At 48.8% G+C, this 22,944-nt stretch overlaps 9 protein-coding genes across 9 annotated transcripts; 6 read left to right on the top strand and 3 right to left on the bottom strand.

Moving 5' to 3' along the window:
- Positions 1-528: 528 nt before the first annotated feature.
- On the bottom strand, positions 529-3,122 carry N7469_000811 (RNA-processing protein PTA1; the record flags this gene model as incomplete). Its single annotated transcript, XM_056639731.1, has 7 exons — positions 529-671; positions 751-821; positions 879-1,729; positions 1,783-2,335; positions 2,389-2,519; positions 2,579-2,744; positions 2,797-3,122. The coding sequence occupies 7 exons, from the start codon at positions 3,120-3,122 to the stop codon at positions 529-531; spliced, it is 2,241 nt and encodes a 746-aa protein (XP_056505488.1).
- A 791-nt stretch (positions 3,123-3,913) lies between these two features.
- N7469_000810 (uncharacterized protein) lies at positions 3,914-4,414 on the top strand (the record flags this gene model as incomplete). The annotated part of the gene is made up of 3 exons (XM_056639730.1): positions 3,914-3,927; positions 3,992-4,116; positions 4,323-4,414. The coding sequence occupies 3 exons, from the start codon at positions 3,914-3,916 to the stop codon at positions 4,412-4,414; spliced, it is 231 nt and encodes a 76-aa protein (XP_056505487.1).
- A 594-nt stretch (positions 4,415-5,008) lies between these two features.
- Positions 5,009-7,628, bottom strand: N7469_000809 (dolichyl-diphosphooligosaccharide--protein glycosyltransferase subunit STT3; the record flags this gene model as incomplete). The annotated part of the gene is made up of 6 exons (XM_056639729.1): positions 7,408-7,628; positions 7,329-7,352; positions 7,156-7,236; positions 6,706-7,063; positions 5,336-6,583; positions 5,009-5,279 (listed from the first exon to the last, which is right to left on the bottom strand). Exons 1-6 carry the CDS (start codon positions 7,535-7,537, stop codon positions 5,009-5,011), a joined length of 2,112 nt encoding a protein of 703 aa, XP_056505486.1. The 5' UTR covers positions 7,538-7,628.
- Positions 7,629-7,836: 208 nt separating this feature from the next.
- Positions 7,837-8,630, top strand: N7469_000808 (CSN8/PSMD8/EIF3K family protein; the record flags this gene model as incomplete). The annotated part of the gene is made up of 3 exons (XM_056639728.1): positions 7,837-8,051; positions 8,122-8,303; positions 8,368-8,630. The coding sequence occupies 3 exons, from the start codon at positions 7,837-7,839 to the stop codon at positions 8,628-8,630; spliced, it is 660 nt and encodes a 219-aa protein (XP_056505485.1).
- Positions 8,631-9,011: 381 nt separating this feature from the next.
- N7469_000807 (uncharacterized protein) lies at positions 9,012-9,462 on the bottom strand. Its single transcript, XM_056639727.1, has 2 exons — positions 9,279-9,462; positions 9,012-9,154 (listed from the first exon to the last, which is right to left on the bottom strand). Exons 1-2 carry the CDS (start codon positions 9,430-9,432, stop codon positions 9,081-9,083), a joined length of 228 nt encoding a protein of 75 aa, XP_056505484.1. The 5' UTR covers positions 9,433-9,462; the 3' UTR covers positions 9,012-9,080.
- Positions 9,463-9,841: 379 nt separating this feature from the next.
- N7469_000806 (uncharacterized protein) lies at positions 9,842-12,057 on the top strand (the record flags this gene model as incomplete). The annotated part of the gene is made up of 3 exons (XM_056639726.1): positions 9,842-9,973; positions 10,038-10,874; positions 11,005-12,057. 3 exons carry the CDS (start codon positions 9,842-9,844, stop codon positions 12,055-12,057), a joined length of 2,022 nt encoding a protein of 673 aa, XP_056505483.1.
- Positions 12,058-13,227: 1,170 nt separating this feature from the next.
- N7469_000805 (uncharacterized protein) lies at positions 13,228-14,367 on the top strand (the record flags this gene model as incomplete). Its single annotated transcript, XM_056639725.1, has 1 exon — positions 13,228-14,367. The coding sequence occupies one exon, from the start codon at positions 13,228-13,230 to the stop codon at positions 14,365-14,367; it is 1,140 nt and encodes a 379-aa protein (XP_056505482.1).
- Positions 14,368-15,123: 756 nt separating this feature from the next.
- pmt4 (dolichyl-phosphate-mannose-protein mannosyltransferase) lies at positions 15,124-17,647 on the top strand (the record flags this gene model as incomplete). The annotated part of the gene is made up of 3 exons (XM_056639724.1): positions 15,124-15,348; positions 15,452-17,093; positions 17,184-17,647. 3 exons carry the CDS (start codon positions 15,124-15,126, stop codon positions 17,645-17,647), a joined length of 2,331 nt encoding a protein of 776 aa, XP_056505481.1.
- Positions 17,648-19,485: 1,838 nt separating this feature from the next.
- On the top strand, positions 19,486-22,424 carry N7469_000803 (uncharacterized protein; the record flags this gene model as incomplete). Its single annotated transcript, XM_056639723.1, has 2 exons — positions 19,486-20,208; positions 20,271-22,424. 2 exons carry the CDS (start codon positions 19,486-19,488, stop codon positions 22,422-22,424), a joined length of 2,877 nt encoding a protein of 958 aa, XP_056505480.1.
- Positions 22,425-22,944: the final 520 nt, after the last annotated feature.

Below are 22,944 nucleotides of genomic sequence, written 5' to 3'. Positions count from 1 at the left end.
GAAGAATGGGGTTGAAAAAGGGAAATTTTTGTATTTTATAGGCGTTAAGAGCTGGCATTTCATCTTGCAAATATAAAGTGCATGCAGCAAGGCACTTAGATATCGCTGGCTTATTCCAGTAAAGTGGTACCGTAGCCCTACGGTACCCCTTCTACACAGTAGTGTATACCTAGTTACTAGGTACTATTAGTAATAGTACTATCTAGATTGTAACTTTGGAAGTTGTTGTAAATAAAATGTTGATGTTTCAACTTGGTTTATTAGTAAAGCATCGTTTGCTACACTTTCATTTAATCACATTGAACCGGCATTATGAGCCTAACTGGCATTTAATACATTGTGAATAGAATCAGACAAGAAGAACGAGTCAGGAATTCCCGCGAGTTTCAACCGTAACACATTCAACAGACTAAATCTGACGATCCGAAGCCCCAGGCATCAAATCCAGACGTGAGGTCAAAATATAACCAAAGCATCAAGCCCTATTGTCGTCGATAGCTAGGCTCTGATGGCCTGCCATGGAATGATCTATTCAGCTGAGCCCTCAGGCGCAGTAGTCTGTGCCTCTGCCTGCGGAGCTGCTGTGCCGTTGGCGACTGGCTCTGCTGGTTGTATAGCTTCTGGTCTCCATTTTGACAAGACCTTTCCGGCTGCAGGGCGAGATTCTTCGTCTGTGAATTAATAGGTCAATATAACTGTCGAAGGAAAGAAACGGATCGATTCTGTCAGTGAAATAGAGGATCAACTTACAGGTTTGATAGACATCCTCGAGGGTGTTGAGACACATCTCACGAGCTGGAGGCCGGAACATGACAAGATACCTAACAAGGAAAAAGGTTAGCTGACTCCGCAGAACATGTGAGGGAGGTGAATCCTACATTAGCGCTTGAACGCAGAGATTTACGCGCTCAGGGTCCTTTGCCAAACTGGCAACACGCAGGGTGATGGGAGGAGTGATCTCTGGAACTTCACTCAGGAAGCGGACTAAGACTTTGATATCACGCGAATCCAAGTATGGAAGGAATCCATCCAAGAGTCTTAATACCCATGTGTCATAGTGAAGTGTGACAGCAGGTTCAGAGTCCTCGCCCTCATCCCGCTGGGCCGCCGCAGCCTTCATCTGCACTCGATCATTGTACCATTCCTCATTGAGCCAACTGATACCGATATTGAGTCGTCCGCGGAAATCTTCTAAGATATACCGATATAAGGTCTCACGAATGGAGTCGGAGATGGTTGTTTGTCTACGAGAGGTGATTTTAGAGTCTCCCTTGCTGACTTTGTCACTCGCCTCCAGTCCCGCTGGAGCGCGAGTGGCAAGTCGTGTGAGTAGCACAACCCAGGCATCTCGATCAAAAGTGCTTCCAGCAAGCCGTGAGAAGCCGGGCTGTTGATTCTTGGGTTGTCCAGTAGACGGTGCAGTCTCGGCAACGTTAATCATACTGAAGACGCGTGCCACAGCACTGCGGCCAACATCACCAGCTTCATCTTCGGTAAGAGGGGGTGGTTGAGGTAAAGTAAAAGGACCGAGCGAAACCAAATCTGGCTGCATATCTGCTACTTCATCCGCCACAGCAGTCGTCTCTCCTCCAGCCCCGTCTGCTACATCCATAGGTTGATACTCGGGCTCGTAATCATCATCGTCATCATCAGGTGCAGTATTTTGATGTTGTTGCTGACGTTGGAGATTCTGCTCTTTTGTTTTCGTTTGATACCGATTGCGGACAGCCTAAGATGAAGTTAGCTAATAATCTCCGGAATAACTGTAAGGTGAGCCTTTACATCAACAGCTTGTGTCAACATGGACGGGTTGACTTGTGAAAGGAGAGGCACCGTGATCTTTACGAGGAGATCTGGTGGAAGTTGTTTGACATCAAATGACGAAAGGCCAATATCTTGAGTAAGTGTGAAGAGCTGGGCATAGCTTATGGGTCCAGAAGGCAGTGGCGGGATTTTGAGCATCGGAGGAGTAGCTGCATCAAGACGAGCACGTTTGGCAGAGTCCAATCCGTCTGTGGGCTCAGTAGGAAATCCACGTTTCTTGGATGCATCATCAACAGCTTCCAGTTTGGATTGCATGAGACGTTCAATGTACATCTGCATCTTCCCTGCATAAGGATGATTCGGGTTTCTCTTCGTGATGTTGACAAGGAGCGCTTTGGCTGTTCGCTCCATGGATTTAACATTGACTCGGACGGTTGGTGTGAATGGAGGCCGGACATGTTTTGTCGGATAGAAGTCTAAGATGGTATTGATTATCTTGTTGGCGATAGATTGGCGAGTGCGGATGAGTGGCGCCAGACAATTCAAAGTTGCGTTTACTATGAGCGCATCGCTAGATGAAAGTTAGCATTTCATTAGTAATTTCCCAACGTGATATTGCCATACCAGATGTCTTCTTGAAATACACCTAGCAATCGATCGAGCAGCCCAGACGCTTCAGCTTCAAGATGAGATATCTTAAGAACCGGATGGGTCCGGGGAACAATGGCGAGAGACGTCTCATTTTGTTCGGGCCTCTGTAATGAAGGTAGAATTAGCATTGAAATGCTGTACAGTGCACTCCTACAGAACATACCCTCGGGTCTGCAATCAGACCTGGTGTTTGAACCTGAACAACACGTTGCAAGAACTTCACACAACATATCTTGACTGAAGAGTGAAATGAGTCCATCTTTCGCAAAATTTCTAGCTTAATCGCATTCATTGTCTCCCATGTCTTGCGGTCTCCCGGACGATTCACACTGGTAACCGTGAGTAACTGAGACGGGATCCAAATAGCCTTGCAGAACTTACATATGCCGGAATACCAAGGGATATAAGCTTGCTGCCGCTTGAACCAAGCTCTGTAACACAGCGACATCCGTCTCAGGAAGGGCCATTATTCCGTGAATGGTGTCCAGCACGAGGGGCGTCAGCTGTTCCTTCAGAGCCACAGAAAGCACCGGGCTCGCAAAAGTCTCAGCAATAAAATCCGCACCCCATCTTCGCACTTCTACCCTCGCATTGGGCCCAATGATAGGTAAGATCCCATTCACGATCTGCGGGTACAGAGCTGCGTCACCGAGGACAAGGTTACGAGCGGCATTCAGCTGATTGAGCTGCACAGCCGCTTGAGCCATCGCGGCTACGGAGACGAGAAGGCGGAGTAGATGCGATGGATCGACAGAGGAGGAGGGGAGGTCGGCGCAATTGGGTGAACAGGAATGGGAACTGGATGCTACTCGGGATCGGGACGCGAACAAAGCTGCGCGCTGTTAGGCGACAGCCACGCGCATATGATCGACAATAATGTCGCAAGTACTCGAATATGGACTCTGAATGGCCAAAGACGAGGGGAAAGTGGCAGGTGTGTGCTGGGGTCGAATGCGAAGAAAGACAAAGGATGGATTATGGAAGAAACATAAGAGGTCCGCAGGGGCCGAGAAAAGTTGGGGAAGTCCGAAGTTGATTTGGTGCTCGGCGCGGTTCTTCAGCCACCACAGCAGGGCATTCAATACCAGCAAAAGAACAAATTTTCATAGGAAAGAAATATAAGAATGAATTTAAGCAGATGTGATAAGATTCTATTTGACATTGTAAATTATCCGAGTATTACGGTTATTGGTATTCTGTCTAATGGCCGACAATATCACGCTGAAGTGATAATCTGCCCAGTCCAAGTAATCTGACGTTGTATCCTGCAATGAAACCCCCTCTCTAGTTCTGAGTTATATAGTAGATAAAACTAATCGAGGGAATTACCAGCAATTATCAAGCATTGGCCCTGTGAAGAACTGCAGTACTTCGACAAACTTCGACATTTAAAATCGCCCAAAGAGGCAGTCCGCCAAGACTCAATCTTCCCCGTCGACTTGCGACTTGCCTATTCTCCGTTTCTGTTGGAACTTCGCAACAACCACCTACCCTCACTATGGCTGCTGGAATGTTTGTTGCCAACTTGATTATCCTCCTACATCATATTCTCACTGATATCTAACTTCTTATCCAGCTTCAACTCAACATACTACGGCAAGGATTACCGCGCTGGAGCCGCCCTCCTCCGTGCTCGCCGGCCATTCTTGGTGAAGAACGCTATCACGGGTTTTGGACTCTTCGCTTTCACAATCGGTGTCTGTATGTTATTCTACATGTTTCAGATCCGTCATGCTTCTATCTCCGTTGCCCGGTTTTCCCTCAGAACCGAGTCGTCCTTGCGCGGAGGATCATGCCACCCGTTATCACAATCAAGACAAACGCAATACACTTCGGAGAGCTGGGCGACCATACCTCGAGCAGATATACAATAGTGAAACCGAAACTGACAATACCAATCTAACTAGATGCCTACACCATTCGTGCCGTCGGCCAAGAAGAATTCTCCGACGTCCAAATCCCTGATACTCCCTCGAAGCCCCAGTCCGAGAAGAAATAAGAAACACCACTACGACGAGTCCCTCCCACTATCAGAATACTCTGTCAAATATGCGGGGAGTACCTGCAATTCTGGCGTGTGTCATATACCCGCACCAAGGATGAGGCGTAGTCAATCACTGGACTGGACTGGACTGGACTGGACTGGCCTACATGGTCTTACCCACACGATGGGAAAACAGCAACGGAGCACTTCGGGGTTATGGAGTCTTTTGGACAGGTCATGTTTGTTGACCTGTGAGCTTAGCGGCTTTGATTTCATTGGCATCTAAGTTATTTTGTACAGATTGGATGAATGGGGGATAATATGTATACATAGATCTTCATCTAAATCCGAGATTCTCTTCTCTTTTCCAACGTAATAGGTTTGTTCAGTTTTGGAGTTGTTACTAGTACTGCTACTAGCATAACAAGGTGAGATTCTTTCCAAGGGGTTCTTATTGTATACTAATCTGAAGTTATAGTACTCAAGTATATTCATCACCCGCAGAGAAATACAGGGAACATCGCCCTACCGTCGTGCTAGGAGAAGTGTAGAGCAATAACAAAAAAAAAAGAGAAAAAGAATACATAAGACAATTCCATGTCAAAGGATTTACTCGGTTCTCAAAACGCGGGGACCCTTCTTCTTAGTCGCACGCTTGCGCTTCAGACCCTTGTCAAAAGCGACGGCGTTGCTGTGATCACGACCAAAGTTGTCGAGATCCTTGACTTTGAAGATACGGATGATCCAGTTTTCACTGGTAAATGCCTCCTCGAGGGTGTCGAGTTTAGGGCTTTCCGCAGGCAGTCGTACGCCACGAACACGGTCAACGGCTTGTCCGGCGGGGAAAAGAGAGTTGTAGTTGTAATAGGACATTTTGTACCTATGGAGAGGTTAGTAAGAGACTATTTTCATGAAATTGAGGGGCGGGGAGCCTACATCAAGCTGTTCTTCATGGCGGGAGTGGCCTCGTCGTCAACACGATATTCGCCCCGAGCAGTGAAGAAATCACGCTCCTTGACCTCATCAGGCCAGATACCCTCGGCAATACGGACCATCCACAAGAACTTGTTGAGATCATCGCCAGAGTAGCCGAGAAGTCCGCCGAAAACGACCAGAACATAGTCGACGTCGTGTTGGCGCAGGATCGGGTAGCTGACTTCCTCGCGCGAGCTCATGGCTTTACCAACGGTGGCAATGTGGGTGTTGTTCCAAGTGTTGTTGTCAACCAGAGTAGGACGGTCAGCCATACCACCGATCTGGTAACCATAATCCCACCAGGACATGATCTTGGCATTGTCCTGGGTGTTTTGACGAAGCCAATAATAGGCCTCACGGTAGTCATCGATGATATGCTGGCTTCCATCAGGAAGACGGCTGGCGAGAACGACCGAGGGGGACGAGTACGCATTCGAAGTGACCCAAGTGCAGTGAGCGACAAACATCAGAAGGTAGATAGTAAGAGAGCCGGTTACGATACCCTTGGAAAGGTAAGAGTAGATGCCGACAACGGGGTTCTTGGTTGACGAGAATGACTTGGTGGCCTTGTCCGCGTTTGCTTTGGCCTGGCTCTCAGGAGAAGGCTTGTACATGACCAGGAAGCTATCAAGGATGGTCGACAGAGCCAAAGCAGCAGCAACACAGACAATGGGGGTCAAAGTCAACATCAGACGAACCATGACACCAGCGAAGTAGCTGGAAAGGACGGCATAGATGATCACAAATACGTGCTCATCCTTCAGGTTCTGGAAACACATGAACACACCGGCAGGGAACAGCCAGATAAGGAAGTTCAGATCGAAGAAGAAAGCAGGCCAGGCGGTAGGCTGGTGCTCGGAGACGGATGCAATGATAGGAATGTGAATCTTGGCATAGCCAGTATCCCACAGAGAGTAGAAACGACCACTCCAGGGGGCAATCACGCCTGTGACGGAGAGGAGAATGAGACCAGTAAACCCAAGACCAAAGGTGAGCAGGACCATAGAAGTGAGAAGCTTCTGGAACTGCTTGCCGGGCAGGTATGCTCGGACAAATTCAGCAAACGCAACGAGCTGAATCAGGCCGAAGACACCAAGGGCCGACATGTGGTCACTGTTGCGGATAGGCAGGAAACCAACGAATGGAATCTGCATACTGCCCAGTGTTCCGAGAGCATACCAAGTGGTATAGCTGATGTAGAGGCGGGAGCTATAACGACCCATGCAAAGCAGAACGAAGACATGGAGAGGAATGAGGTTAGTGATAAAGACATATCCACCCCAAGCAGAAACCATGTATCCATAGAACAATGCAGTCAATGCCCCCCCCACATAATAGATCCATTCTTGACGGCCTTGATCCACAGGAAGAAGGTGAAGACAAGCAGGAAAATGGCAATGGCCTCATTATCGTAACTTCCAGCCACGGAACGGGAGATATAACCGGGAGTAATTCCCATGAATGCAGCTGCAAGAAGACCCGCGGATGGAGAGTGGGACATCTCACGAGTCAAGAGGTACATGGCCAGGGCAGTCAACCCCGAAAAGCCGGGGGCAAGAAGGACACAAACGTTTCGAATATCGACGGGGATCGTGAGGAATCTGAGGATATGGTAAATCACACCACTGGTAACCATCAAACCGGGATATAACGTGCCACCGGTGACACGACCCAGAGGATGCCATGTTCCTAAGCGGATAAGCAAATGGTATCAGTACTACTCTGTCTTGCGGCGGGGGACTTCAACGACGCGCAAGCATTCAGAAGGGGGAAAAGCATACGGTCATCAAACCAATCCCAGAAACTGTAGAAACCATTTTGAACGAGGTATTTTGTTGCTCGGAAATTGAACCACGGATCGACTGCAATTGGAGAAAAGGTCAATATCTCATCTTGGTATATCTGGCCGCTGCGATGCCACGGGGCTAGATGAGCCGGCAAAGGGAGATCGTACATTCGTGGATAATACTTTCAAATCCTAGAATTGATATCAGATAAGCTTCTTAATGTAAGAATGTGCCATAAACACATACGGATAACACTGAAGAGGCGACTGGCCACGGCGGCCGCAGCGATTGTGAGGAGGATGATGATCCGCAATAGACCGCGTGTATTCCTGCCGGAGCTGCCTTTCAGCAAGACATCGAGGGAAGACTGGGCCATAATGGCCAAAAAGAAGGAGCAAAGTCCAGATCAAAAAAGATAACACATGAAAACAAGAAACGAATGGGGCAGAGCTGCCAATGAATTCACCTGGTGGGAAGGTTGGAGGAGAGAGAGGGAGCTGCGCAAGGTGGTCACTTCTGAGGGTCTTGGCATCTTTTCCCCGACGCCGCCTCCGACTGCTCCCCGCATCATCGATTCAACTACAGCAGCACGACACCCTGCCTGAATCTTGTCAGGCTCAAGATATTGCTTGTTTTACGAGTGCATTTTGATGTATTTAAGCTCTCTGATAAACGATGCAACCTCTACCATTTGATAAGGCGCACATTATTCAGGTGGTCGCTTCGAACGCTCCTCCTTCGCAGCTCTTCGAGATTCTATCGCAATGGGAATCGGACGCTTGTCTAATGTCTGCTGGAAGTGGAAGCCCAGAAACGGGGGCGGGGGTCCCTGAAATTCTGTGCCTTTACTATACTGGTTTTTTTTTGGCCCACCTTCTTACGAAACAAATGTGAGTGCTTCCTGTCCTAGTACTTCGACAATATGGAGTAAGCAGTCACTGATAGCTCAATCAACAACAGACCGGAATCGCGAGCATTAACACAAAGAATGCCCGAAACATTAAAGCACCATGATCAATCTTTACAAAACTGTCTTACTCTGCTGCGAGCGATTTGGCAGAACGAACATAGTCATGTCTACCAAATCCTTCGTGACTTGCCATGGCCAGAGACATTGCAATCTTTGGTAAAAAGATACGAAAGTATGCGGAAAAACTGCTGGGTCGGATATCCTGCTTCTTGTTTTTACTGACTTTCATTGCGTAGGTTTCTTTCAAGACCAGACTTTGATTGCGGTCAGCAACTCATATGAAGCAATTCGACCAGCTGTAGCTGCAAAATACCTGGGACTTGATCCTCAAGCCGCGGAGGATGCTGACCCAGCCATAATCCAAAAGTTCACCAATTGCGGATGGGCCTGGAATACTGAGACTCAACTGCTACATCCTTCGCCAATCAATGTACCGCCAACTGACCCCCAGCCCACCACTGGAATTCGTGAGACGATGGCAATGCTAGGGAACCGGTGAAGCGTATATAATTGGGCACACTAGGCGGCGAAACGGTTCTATAGGGGGGAATAACGGCATAGCTACAACCCACCATTGGAGTTTAGGATAGGAAAGCATAGCACTTGATTACGAACCGGCTAGTCGTACACCAGCCAGTATTAAAACGCCGGAATGCATAACACGATCTTTTGCTCTTAGGTCCAACTGTATTGTACAGACGCACGACACAGCCCAGGGTATGTACAGGACCCAAATGATAACGTCTAAAACGATAAAATAAAGAAAACGAATCCAAAAGAAACCATTCCGTCTTTCGCTCGCAATGTCGCAACTCGGGGGGAAATCGGACCCGATCAATCGTACAGTAAATGGACCCGAGCAAATGCTCAAATACCCTGGGGGGGAGGGAAGTGCGAGTTTCGCAAAGAGATGCGTATTCATTCCTCCGCTCTATTTAATTCATGACAATTAAGGGTTCTCCACAGCCTTGGCCTGCAGGAAGGCCTCGAGGTCGAACTTGGGGTTCTCGGGATCGGTAATCACTGTCACGAAGGAATCATCGGTTAGCACACCACTCTTCCTGGGTTCTCGGCCATTCCGGCCTCCTCGGATACCATCATTCTAGAAAGATGGATCAAGCAAACAAATATTAAAAGGGTCACATACGGCCAGAGGCTTGTGTCTTGGTCTCCTGGGGCTGAGTCTTCTTCCTCCACTCGGCCTTAGCCTGTTCGATCAGACGCTCCTTGCGGGTATACTCGTGCTCAATCTCGTTGCGCTTAGCCTGGGAGTTGAGGGGAAGACTGGTGGTAAACACCATAGACGAGGCCGGCAACAAGAGCCGAGTAGCGGAGGACCTGTAATGGCGATAGGTGGTCAATATCCCGTTTCGCATTGAGAGGGGGCTGCGTGACAGCGATTGCCCGGGGGGCGGGCAGAAGAGAAAGAGAGTGAATAATACTCACGTTGACACCTTGAGAAGCCATTTCTGCAAATATCCGGAGAACAAGAATGCGACGATAAATTAAGGAGCGGGAAACCGGAAAACCGTTCAACAAGAGTCAACCGTCAATGGCAGTGAATCCTCGGGTTGGACAAGGCGAGGTTCAGTCCCTTCTCTGCGCGAGTTTTTCCGGCGCCGTTCGGACCCGCTTATGTCATCCCGTAAATAAAGCGCAACACGCTACTACAGCTGCAGTGCTTAATGAACCGGGTCATATGATTTTACAATGTCTTCTATGCAGCAGCGCAAGAATGAGATCTTGGCCAAGCGAGCTAAGCTTGCGGAGCTGAAGAAACAGCGTGAACTGCGTCAGAAGGAATTCACTACCAACCGGAACAGTGTCGGAGATGCTTCAGAGGTATGCAGCACCGGAGATATCACTTACGGAGCTCATATGGGGAAATACTAACCCGCATAATTAGATTGTGTCCCCTGCTCCCAGTCACTCAGGGAGCAGAGCTGAACTTGATGATTTGATTTCTCGTCTGGTGGACCGTCCGGGGTCAGCTTCTCTCAGCCATGGAGCTGAGGGTCAGTCGCGTCGAGGAAGTCGACCAAATTCAGTACTCAGCGCCAGCCAGCTGAGTGGGGAAAACGCTGAAACATATACGCCATCGTCTAGACCTCAGTCCCAGTCTATCGCCGTTCAAACTGTCGGCGAAGAGCCCTACGATACCTCAGCGCCCGAACCCCAACTTCAGAGCCATGCCCCGCCGCCCCCTGAGCCAAAACCAGAAGTCGTCACATACAGCAAGGCCGTGCAAACAGATGACTTAGAACAACCCGAAAGTCCGGATGACTCAATTGCTTCGGATGGCGAAGGATCTGCCGGCGCCTCACGATCAAGTAAACGTCTCAGTCGACGTGAGCGCGAGCGGGATGAGGAGATTCGTCAAAAGATTCGTGCCGAAATTGAAGAGGAATTGCAGGCAGCCAAGCAAACTGGTCAAGATGCAGCTGATGCGCAGGTCTCAGAGCTTAGGTATCCCATGCGCACACTGGAAGATGATGAGCTCAAAGCCGTGACCTCGTCAGATGATTTCCTGGACTTCGTGGAGCGTTCTTCAAAGGTCATTGAGCGGGCTCTCGATGAGGAATATGATGTTCTTGCGGACTATGAACTAGGTGGTGTAGATGGAGACCTGGAAGAAGATGAAGAAACTGGCAAGAAGAGGAGAGGCATTCGTGAGGTGTGCCAATTTTGGGATGAACGATGGAGCAAGAAACGCATGATCAGTGATATAAGTTTCTCTCCTAAGGTATGTTGGCTCTATATTTAAATCCATGCCATTCAGGACAGCTAAATTACTTTGCAGTTTCCTGAGCTCGTGCTGGCATCTTACACCAAAAATCCATCTGCCCCCCCATGAGCCAGATGGCTTGGTGCAGGTGTGGAATCAACATCTGCAGTCTCGCCCTGAATATGTCTTCCACTCGACTTCCGACATTCTGACTGCCAAATTCTCTCCTTTCCACCCTAACCTAATTGTAGGAGGATCATACTCAGGTCAGGTCCTCCTGTGGGATACTCGGTCCTCCCGTGCTGGTGGAGGAGCTCCCGTCCAAAAGACGCCGTTGACCGGATCTGGACACACTCATCCTGTTTACAGTATCTCTATAATCGGTACCCAGAATGCGCACAACATTCTGACCTCTTCCACGGACGGAGTGGTCTGCGGTTGGACCGTCGATATGCTCTCTCAACCTCAGGAGTATCTAGAATTGACCACTCCCCCTCCATCCAAGACAGAGGACCTCGCCCCAACAACTATGTCATTCCCACAGTCGGACCCGACATTCTTCATTGTCGGCACTGAAGAGGGAGGCATCTACCCTTGTCACCGATATGACCGAGCTGGAGCTAAGGCCGGCACGGACCATCGTCTGGCCTACCGTGGCCATGCCGCCCCCATCATGTCTACTGCCTTCCACCCCGCTCGCGGACCCGTCGATCTAGGTGATCTCATGCTAAGTTCCAGCCTAGACTGGAGTGTTAAGCTCTGGCGCGTACGCGCCCCCGCCACAACAGCTTCTGCCACTTCTGGAACAGCAGCCGCGCAGGTTGTTTCGCCCATTCTTGATATCACGCGGGAGGACGTTGTATACGATGCACGCTGGTCCCCGCACAGGCCTGGCGTGTTCTCTTTGGTCGATGGTGCTGGCAACCTTGAAGTGTGGGATCTCTACACTGACACAGAGGTTCCAATTGCACGAGCCAGTCCGTCTCGTGGTCCTAATAGTGGTATCTCGCGTAGTCTGAACAAGGTTGCTTGGGAAGAACGTGAGGGCAGACGTCTTGCTACTGGTGGTCTTAACGGTGTGGTAACTGTCTTTGAAGTGGGCAAGGGTCTCGGCGGTCCATCGGAAGAAGTACCAGCTGAGGAGTGGGCGAGCATGAAGAGACTCGTCGGAAAGCTGGAACAAAATGATAGGGTGGCTTAGTGGGAAATGGAAATACCAGTGTTTAGCTTTCGACTTTTCGTTGTCTTGGATGCCACTTGATGCTCACTTCATGCTGTACCCTAATTTTGTCTGCCATATACCCCCTTTTTTCTCTTCAATCTGCCTGTTAGTGCTTCAGGGATATTCTTATATCTACGGGAATAGAATTATTACATGATTTATAGGGTATATATTTATTTATTTTTTTCTTGTGAGTTATTACTCTACTTGTAGTATTTTGATTTTGGCGTGCACCTCTGGCTTATGCCATGCTTGGAAGATTAACACGATATCACAATGACAAGGCGGAAGTCTACCTAGACAGTACAGGGGTAGGCACTAGAAGGACATCAGCTGGTGATTTATGATAGCTACCTAGCTAAAATATGACCTATTGTTACCATATTGAAACCTATCGACCCGCTTCAGCGACCATGTTATCAGCCCCGTTTGGGCCCCAACCGAGAAGATAATCCCTGCCATGATGTACAGGATGCACTCAGCAAGGCGAATCGGAGCTATGCATCATGCCGCAGGTACACTGACTGGACGCTGTAAGCAGGGATATAAAATTAGGATTGAGTGAATGGATGTCTCGTTGGTCGCACAAGCTATTTACTCCGCAGCGGGACACAAATCAATTACAAACGAAAGACGTTGGAAATTGAACCGATACCGAACACCGAATAATGCAATTTGCTACTCTCGAGTCTCTGGTATTTTCAAGATCAGGTGATCTTGAAGTTGGCCAATTTGAATAATAGTGTAACTCTAATAAAGTTGGGTAGTCTTTGTTGATTCTTTTCTCAATGCGTCTACAAGGTGACATTGAGTTGAAGATATTACCCACAGTCATGTCATGAGCAAACAAACAACCAAATTAAGTAAATTAGCCACAGGGAATACAGATTCGACCCAAACAAAACGATATTAATAAGAGAAATAGAGAAAAGTACTCCCTATAAAAGAAGCGATGATATACTCCGACAGCCTCAGCCAGTAAGCTTTCGGCCCGCAACTGCCCCACGTCTTCGGGCGAATGGAATGGATCTGTCCTCGTGAAGCTTTCACTGAACTTCTTCCCCAGATGACCTCCCTCTTTTTTTCTGTACTATACTCTCTTCTCTCCACAACTCCCCGGAATTTATCTCTGTCATTTCTCCTATAAACATGGTCGAACTTATTAACGCCCCCGACTCTCGAGCTCTGCTCCCTCCTCTTCTCGCCTGTCTTCCTACAGCCTTTGTCTCTCCACGCCCACCGCCAGCTCTCCTCCCACTACTCTCTCCGATCCTCCGCCAACGTCTCCAGATTCTGACTTCAGTATCTACTTCTCCTGATGAATCATGGTTAAAACTTCTCTGTTGGGATTCAACAAAGGCAGAACGACTACAAAGTATTGTGAACGGCACCACTTTCGAGCCACACCCCGTCTCGGGTGAGATCGAGCTTACGGACGATCTGCCGGTAACCTATAAACGGGTTGATGATGAGACTCTTCAGTCATTAGTCGTGCTTCCGGAATATAGTCTAGCTGTTATTTACCTGTGGTGTCCCGACGACGAACAAGGTCGCGGCTGGCGGGTGGCGGAACTACTTCCGCGCGAGAGCCCAGCAGATGACGAACATACCTGGGCCTCTTCTATCAGCGAAGCAGACACACAAGCAAGAGACAAGATGCTAGCGGATGTATTAGACGAAAAAGATGAGACAGAAGGCAACGAACAAGCTAAGAACGAGGAAGAAGATGACGATGACGACGATTATTGGGCTCAGTATGATGCCACCCCAGGAGGACAAACACCAAACGTTAAAACTCCCGCTCCCGCAAGCTCGTCAAACTTGCGTCCCTCTGGCCTATCTGAAGCCTCCTATTTCTCTCAGTACGGTGATGTCCAACCAGCAATGGACAATCACGATCCGTCTGAGGAACAACCAGAGGTTGGCCCGTCGTCTTTGAACGGTGATATTCTTGCCAACCTGTTACGTCGTCAAATGAATGGGTCAGACTCGACAGAGGCTCCCCGCACAAATGGTTACGCCCATGATACAGTACCTAGTGAGGCGGCCGCTCATGCTCTCAACCATCCTCGACCTGCTTCCGCATCTTCGGGTAGCTCTGATGCCGTCATGAAATTGGAACAGACAGCAGAGAGCCAATCTACCTATGAAGTCGGCGTGAAGCAGCATATCGGCACCAGTATTAAAAGTCTGTTCCGCCTGGCGAAGGCAACGGGAATGTCACGTTCCGAGTTCCAATCTTTGGTTCAGACTGAGATTGAACTGTTGAATGTGACAGATGATGAGTGAAGTTCTTCTTTGAGGTGATTTAGTTTGTTATATCTGGACTTGATACCCACGAGTTTACGAGATTTGCTTTTGATATGTCGGTATGTATTTGAAACGGAATTATCATTGTAGATGCATCTTAGGGGTTTGGGAGTGTCTCGCGTGCTCATACTTTTTCTCTTCTTTCACATTTTTCTGATATACTTTCAAGTCTGTTGATGTGTCGTGATTATGCTCCTGTTATATCATATCAATGATCTACTATACCAAGTACGTAAAGTTGCTTGTCTAGAAATACCGTACATTTTCAAGCTATCCTATATATTTCCTTCTACATCTTTCTGCCGTATATGACTTCTTCCTATTTATTCCTCATCTTTGAAACATGGACGCATCACCTCATTTTTGTATACATTCGAAACCGGCCAACGCGAATGTGATTGGCAGGGCTGCAATGAACGGTCCACCGCCCTCTTCCGGAGAGAACAGAAGGACACGCAGCCCTCCCACGTCGCCCGCATCTCTCCTTTTCCACCCTGCTTATTCTGGCACTCATCTGACTGAGTGCCAAATGTACTTTGGTGGCTCTGGTAAGTCCCTCTTTTATCCTTTCTATTTGCCAAAAGCAAATCCTCTTTGTCACAATTCCATGATTCGGTGCTGACGTCGCGCGTTTTCGGAAGTCTATTTACTTTAGGTGGTTTCACGGTCGCTCTCTTCGATAACTTTTTATTTCCCTACTTTCCTTTTTATTACATTTCTTTTCTTATTTCCATCATGTCTTCCTCGCCTTCTCTGCGGAAAAGAGGCGGTAAGAGGGATGGATATACCCCCGTGGCCTCCAATGAAGCTTCAACTGCCACCGTTTCCTCCGGCAAACGAAACTCGGAATGGGATTACTGGCTGGCCATAACCGTTCTCACTGTCCTGGCATTCGCGACTCGCTTCTGGCGCATTGATTATCCTAATGAGGTGGTCTTTGATGAGGTTCATTTCGGAAAGGTACGTCTCCTGGAGCTATGGAACATATCTGATGAACAGGGGGAATAATGAGGAAAGGAGAGAAACGAGATTCGTCCAAGCTAACATGTTTGCCTTTATGTAGTTCGCTTCCTATTATCTGCAGCGCATGTACTTCTTCGATGTTCACCCACCATTCGGAAAGCTTCTCTTTGCGTTCATGGGCTGGTTGATTGGATATGATGGCCACTTCTTTTTCGAGAACATCGGTGACTCGTACATCGAGAATAATGTCCCGTACTTGTGGTTGCGTGGTATGCCTGCGGCCCTCGGTGCCGTGACTATTCCCGTTGTTTTCCTGATTATGTGGGAATCTGGATATTCTCTGCCCGCCTGTGTTCTGGCGGCTGGTCTTATGGTGTTCGATAATGCGCACGTTGGAGAGGACCGCCTCATTCTGCTGGACTCAACTCTGGTCCTCAGTATGGCTCTGAGTATTTTGTGCTACGTCCGATTCTACAAGCTGCGTCATGAAGCATTTGGCCGTAAGTGGTGGAAGTGGTTGCTTTTGACTGGCTTCTGCTTGAGCTGCGTCATCTCCACCAAGTACGTTGGTGTTTTCACTTTCGTGACTATTGGTGCGGCTGTCTTGATCGATCTGTGGAACCTCTTGGATATCAACCGTCGCCAGGGTGCTATTGATATGGTCACTTTCACCAAGCACTTTATCGCCCGTGGTGTCGCCCTTGTCGTCATTCCTTTCTTCTTCTACCTGTTCTGGTTCCAGGTTCACTTCGCTATTCTCACTCGCTCCGGACCCGGTGATGAATTCATGTCTCCCGAATTCCAGGAGACTCTGAGCGATAATGCTATGACCGCCCAGTCTGTCGGTGTGCAGTACTTCGATAGTATCACTATGCGTCACAAGGACACCAAGGTCCTTCTCCACAGCCACTACGAGACATACCCTCTGCGTTACGATGATGGCCGTATCTCTAGTCAGGGACAGCAGGTCACCGGATACCCGCACAACGACACCAACAACCTGTGGCAGGTCCTTCCCACCAAGCCTCTGGCAGATGATGGCCAACCTAAGAGTGTGCGCAATGGAGATGTCATTCAGCTCCGTCACGTTGGCACTGACAGTTACCTCCTCACCCACGATGTGGCATCTCCTTTCTATCCCACCAACCAGGAGTTCACCACCGTCTCTCAAGAGCTGGCTAGTGGCGACCGACACAACGACACTCTGTTCGAGATCCAAATCCAGAGCGGCAAGCCTGAGCAAGAATTCCGTACCTTTGCAAGCTTGTTCAAGCTGATCCATGTGCCGACCCGAGTTGCCATGTGGACACACACCACACCTCTTCCCGACTGGGGCTTCAAACAGGCTGAAATCAACGGAAACAAGAACATTCTTCAATCGAGCAATGTCTGGTTCGCCGAGACTATCGACGGACTTGAGCCTGATAGCCCCCGTCTACAGCGCCAAGAGCGCAAGCCGAAGCAGATCTCCTTCCTCCGCAAGTACTTTGAACTGCAGGGTGCGATGTTCCACCATAACAATGCCTTGACTAGCAGCCACCCCTATGCTACCGAGCCCTTCCAGTGGCCCTTCCTGCTTCGCGGTGTGAGCTTCTGGACTAAAAACGATACTCGCGAGCAGATTTACTTCCTTGGTAACCCCATTGGATGGTGGATTGCCAGCAGTCTGCTGGCTGTGTTCGCCGGTATCGTTGGCGCCGACCAGTTGTCCCTCCGCCGGGGTGTGGATGCCCTCGAAGAAAGTAAGTGATACCTTCCCTTAAGTGAACTGTCCTCGTGACACATCTACATATCCAAAGAACACATTCACTAATAATCACAACCCTAAACAGTTTGGGGACCCGGTACCCGCTCTCGTCTGTATAACAGCACGGGCTTCCTGTTCCTGTGCTGGGCCGCCCATTACTTCCCATTCTGGCTCATGGGTCGCCAACGTTTCCTGCACCACTACTTACCCTCGCACCTGGCTTCGACCATGGTAACTGGTGCGCTAATTGAGTTTATCTTCAATTTGCAGCCTCTTGATCCCGATACCGCCGCTCCCCCGGAAGATGACCCCTCTGGTAAGGCCAAGGGTGCGCGGGTGAGTCGGGACGTGCGCCGATTTGTCACTGCGAAGGAACGTATGGGGACTAAGTCTGTTTGTGCGGCCTGGATGGCGACTATAGTCATTCTTGGTGTGACTATTTGGGGCTTTATCTTCTATGCGCCTCTGACGTATGGTACTCCGGGTCTGAGTGTTGATGGTGTACTTGCGCGTAAGTGGTTGAATTATGATCTCCACTTTGCTAAATAGAAGATGAGCTAGATGAGTCATTAGCTGTAGGGGGAAACGGAGATGATAGTGCAAGAACTGCAAGAGAAAAAAAAGAGGAAGATTGTATTTGATGTTTGCAATCTGTACGATATACATTGATGTTTTTTTGATTGATTGATTCGTGAGATATTTAGAGATGGGGGAGAGAATAGTGGTCCTCGGCCTCTCAAGTTTAGGGTTGTTCGGGCTCGTCACTGATTGTCATGTTTGTAGCGATCTACTTGAATTTACTTTCATATTTTCTTCATATTTTTTTTTCTCTTCGTGTTTCTCCGATGGCTTGATCTTATTTTTTCATTATAATGCTAGCTGTATTTGTCGTAGTGGGTGGGCCTGGTTGCACCAGTCTATGACTCGAGTGTCACTGGTGGTACAATGGCCAGGATGAACCATCTCTCTTCACTGAACCGTGTAGGATGCCAATTGTGTTGATACCTAAAATTGGACTGAGAGTATTCAAGGTGAATTGGTCTTCTTGCAGTATGGTTCTTGACTTGTTCTATCTGTATATTTAGTGAACTGGTATTTATAGTATCTACTATCTACTACTCCATACGGAATTGTTTACTACTGCGTAGATGGTATATGATTAGTCATGTTTATTTTTAGACATCAACAAAGTCCAAAACCGTCGAAGTTCAGATTCAGTTATTCAGTTAACATTATATTCTGTATGGTTTATTTTATTCATATTATATTCATGATATTTATAGTATTATACAAACACCTGTACAGTATGACTTCATTACCTCTACCTTATTACTGTATACTCTACTTATGTACATATTCTACTGTGTACTATTGTATAGTGCACTCGCACTAAAGCCACACAGGCAAATAATGCAGGGACTAGACTGTTCTTCTCCTCCCGACTTGACCAGACTGGATTTTTCACTTTCCTCCTCATTCCTCATTCTTCATTCTTGACCTCGCCTCATTCCTCTCTTCTCCTGTTCTCCTCTTCTGTAAATCCCAATTCACTTATCTACCCGAAGGCAAACAAGACCCTCTGATCCACTCCCCACCCACTGCTTCTCCATTCCGATCTGACTCGCTCGTCCTCCTCGGGAGTCAATCTCGAGCGGAGCCCAAGTGAAACCGTCCTTGTCCAAGTGTCCCAGGTCTCAGCCGCTCATTCAGTTTTTTTCTTTTGGGCTGTGTGTGTCTGTGTGTCTTCTCTCTCTTCTTCTTCTTCTTTTCTCTTCTCTCTTTCTCAACTTCTCTTCTTCATTATACCATCAACCAACCCGATCATCCCAATAACAGAGCAAGGTGTGTACATACATATCTGCTGCATCCTTCAATCGGCATAACAGTGGATTCTTAACGGGACTTGATCAGCCGCTAAGGAAACTGTGTTGTGTTTCGGGTAGTTAACTCCGTGCCAGAAGCTTCCTTTGTGACTGACTGGTCTTTCTTGTTCTCTTTAGTTTCCCCTGATCCTGTCTCTCCTCTTGCTTCTTCTCTCTTTTATCTCCTCCCCACTTTCTCATAATCACACCACTCCATACCCACCCGCTTTTGCGTGGTTTCTGGTCTTCATCTCCTCCCTCCCCCTTGTGTACCGCCGACCGATTGTGATTCTCTCGTTGAACGAGACTGGTTGTGTATCACTGGCTCTCGACTTACATTTGACACGTCCAACTCCCGAGTACCCGAACGACACCTCCACTTTTTCCCTTCTCTCCAGGATCGGCAGGGTGTAGATCCTTATGGGCGCACACCGAGAAAACAGCCTGAAGTCCTTTTAGATACACTTTTTGTGAACTTGAAAGCGCTATTGTAGGCTTTTTTGATCCCCTCAGTCCTCCCTCACAATGCCCATCAAGCTGCCTAAAAGCTTTCAACGACGCAAATCCTCTGGGAACATCCTAGAGGAGGTGGAGACACATCCGCAATCTTCTTTCAGAGTCTTTGAACGCCCTGGGCCGAATCGATCGATGACCGACGGTGCTCCGCTCACCAAGCGGATGAGTGAAGGAAATGCGGTGCCGTCAATGATAGAGGACCAGGAAAATATCTTCGCTGGAACCAACCAGTCCCTGGATAAGAGCCGGTATGAACACACTCACCCTCGACCATGGAACTACTCCCTCAGGAAACGTCTGACCCGGAGTCATTACAGCGGTGTCACTTACGAAAGTTCGACTTCAACCCGCCTAAGTTCCTCATCTACACTCCCTTCCTCCACTGAGATCCCTTCCGAAGAGGCTGCATCCCCGCATTCGAGACTCCACGATATCCCCGTCCCACCTCCACTTTCGGGGGCTCTACGCGCAGCAGGTAGGACTTTTTCTTTCGGCGGTCGATTCAGCAAAAATGCGGGATCCCAGCCTCTTCCACGTCAGACGACACCGCCGGAAGCATCGAGACAACGCACCGTGTCGGGAAGCACTAATGATACGGCCACGCCGCCAAAACTCCCCGATTCGCACTGGGATCTAGGGGCAGGGTCGGATGATTTTGGAAAGATGTTCGATCATCTGGGAAAAAGGGATAGTGCCATGTTGCGGGACCCTTCTCCTCAACGGCCAGATCAGGTACGCGGGGGGGATTTTCTCGACTTATTATGCAAGGGACACTATACTAATTGCTGATACAGTACTCCTCATCTCCACCGACACAACCGCTTTCAGGATACCAAGAGGACAGAGCTACACGACCACCGCCAATTAGTACAGACCGATCAATCCCCGTCGAGCCCTCCCCTTACTCATGGGACAGTCGTCATTCGCGGCACCATTCTGGGGATGGCCTTCTTAATGACCATGATGGCGACTCGCCAGCTCATTCCACAACTGATACCATCACTGGATTCCGCAGGCCTTCACCAGGTCCCAGCCAGATGCTCGGTGCTACCACTTCTCATCGTGCACTAGAGCGCCCTACCAGGAGACAATCGGATTTCTCAAAATTACGCCGAAGTGGAGTATACTCTTACGGAAGTGACGCTAGCCCTATTGAAGACGAAGACGCCAACCTGGTCAGAAAGTCTCTGCTCTTCAGCAAAGACAACTCCCCATCGATTTGGACCGAAGAGGCCCCTTCATATCTCGACAAAGGCAAGGCAGTTAGTCCTAACTACCTCAATACAGAGCCTGAATCAATGTTCTCAGGACGTCAATCTCCCGATCCTGCTATTGCAGACCATGCCCGGCTAGCCGTTCAGTTTGCTGAAAATTTGCCGAAGACGACTTCCCCGGGCAACAAGGTCATGACCCCGTCTCAATTCGAACATTATCGTCAACAACAAGAGCTACGGCGCTCCAATAGCAATGCGACAAAGAGCGATGATGAATCTGGCAACGAAGAGTTCGAAGACGAAGAAGATGAAACTGAAAAGCAACGCGAAGCGGAGCGTCAGCGTCGCAAGCAAGAAGCCCATCTCTCTGTATATCGCCAACAAATGATGAAGGTGACCGGTCAGCAAGCCCCCTCGCCGTCACTGCGACCTGAAATGAGTGGTGCGAGCAGCAGTACTCCCAACCTTCATAACTCAAATCGCCTTTCCCACTTAGGCGATAAGTCGTCCAGTGGAAAAAGCACCGAGGAAGATGACGATGAAGTTCCGCTTGGTATTCTTGCGGCTCACGGATTTCCTAATCGTAATCGGCCACCGACCCGACTGGCCAATGCCAGTTCTAACCCAAACCTTCGCGCGTCTTTGCAGCCATCTTATGCGTCGTCTGCTCAATCTCTTTACGGTACCGATGCTTATAACCGAAGCAACTTGCCTGCATTTGCACGGAACTTGCCACCAGAACCCTACGTGGGGGCTAATCTGGTTCGTGAATCTAATCGCGAATCCCTGGCTTTGGGTGGTGGCTCTGGCTCAGTATATGGTGGTGCATCCTCACCGGCACCTCCGCCTGGAGGTCTAATTAACGTGATTGCAAATGAAGAGCGAGCCCGAGCTGCGAGAAGAGGCAGTCCTAATACGCAGGCAATGTTTGATCCGATGGGTGGAATGGGCAGCATGGGAGGTGTCCCTCGGCCTTACTCGATGATGTCTCAGCATCAGCAGCCGCCTCAGATCACACCAGCGGAGCAAGCTCAACTCAACCTCTCCAATCAAATGTCTGCGATGGTACAGATGCAGATGGAGTTCATGCGGAACATGATGTCTATGCAAGGTGGACAAGGGACTCCGCCGCCAATGATGCCCGGTATGCCAATGCCTGGAACGGGTATGCCAGGCATGCCCAGCGGTCCGCCGTCTGTCACGGGAAGACCCATCTCCATGCCCAATGCAGCTGGTGGTGCGCAACCTAATTTTGATCAGCGTACTCTCGGTCTGCTTGACCCGAACAACATCGCACAACGACGGGGTTCCCCAATGCCTCCCATGACCGGCTACCCATTCCCCAATAAACCAGGCTACGCTGCATCTATAGCTCCCTCGGAGCGTAGTAACGCAGGCCTAGCATCTCGTTACAGACCAGTCTCGGTCGCGAACCTGGAGAATGAACGCCCCGGAACATCACCACATCTGAAACCCTGGATGGACGAAAACCACCTCTCACCCCATTCCCACACCAATCTATCCAAATCAACAACCATGGCCACTGTTACAGTCCGACCCGTCTCACAGGCCGGTCAATCTCCATCCGGTCGACGAGCTCAATCCGGTTCCGGAGACGAAGATGAAGATGAAGGCTGGGCCGAGATGATGAAGAAACGAGATAAGAAGAAGAGTAGCTGGAAGATGAAGCGAGGAACAACTTCCTTTGGCGACTTACTTGGTGCCGTACACTAAGTTCAATTTTCCATCAAAATATCCTCATATCGCCCAACCAGCTTAATCCCCACGAAAAGATAAAGAAATCTGCATCCAGCTCGAATCATGCCCATCGCGCTGTATAGACATGCATTTTTGATATTTCGCTTCGCTCGATATGATCAGCTTTGATCTTTGAATCAGTGCTCGGTGCATTCATCCGGTCTCTCATCTCATGTATCATCATTTATGGCTGAAGCGAAGAAATCAACACAGTACGAGAATTTGTTTTTTGGTCTCATTCTCATATGTTTCTTTTTTTCTTTCTGGCATTGGCGCAGGATGGCATGGCGTTTTTGTTGATTATCTTATATTACTATGTTTATTTTTCATGTCGGATTGCAGGTTGGGTCTGTTTTTTATTATTTTGGGCATCTTATTTTCTCTCATATAATATATTGAGACTATGAGTCTCTTATACGATCTTTCATTTTAGATACACTTCCAATGACCTTTTCTATGCGTTTGAAGTTTCTGACTCTGTAAGATTTTGCGCTTC

Source organism: Penicillium citrinum (genome assembly GCF_028827155.1).
Source record: "Penicillium citrinum strain IBT 23319 chromosome Unknown utg000001l:1.0-4955037.0:1.0-4956770.0, whole genome shotgun sequence".
Classification (NCBI taxonomy): Eukaryota; Fungi; Ascomycota; class Eurotiomycetes; order Eurotiales; family Aspergillaceae; genus Penicillium; species Penicillium citrinum.
Note: the sequence above shows the minus strand (reverse complement) of the source record. Positions and strands in the feature narration are given on the sequence as shown.

Bases quoted from the DNA above. Each gene is read 5' to 3' on its own strand.
- N7469_000807 (XM_056639727.1), bottom strand. From the start codon at position 9,432: ATGGTGTTTACCACCAGTCTTCCCCTCAACTCCCAGGCTAAGCGCAAC. The intron at 9,155-9,278 runs GTATGTGACCCT...CCTTCGTGACAG, and splicing joins CAAGACACAAGCCTCTGGCC to TGATTACCGATCCCGAGAAC.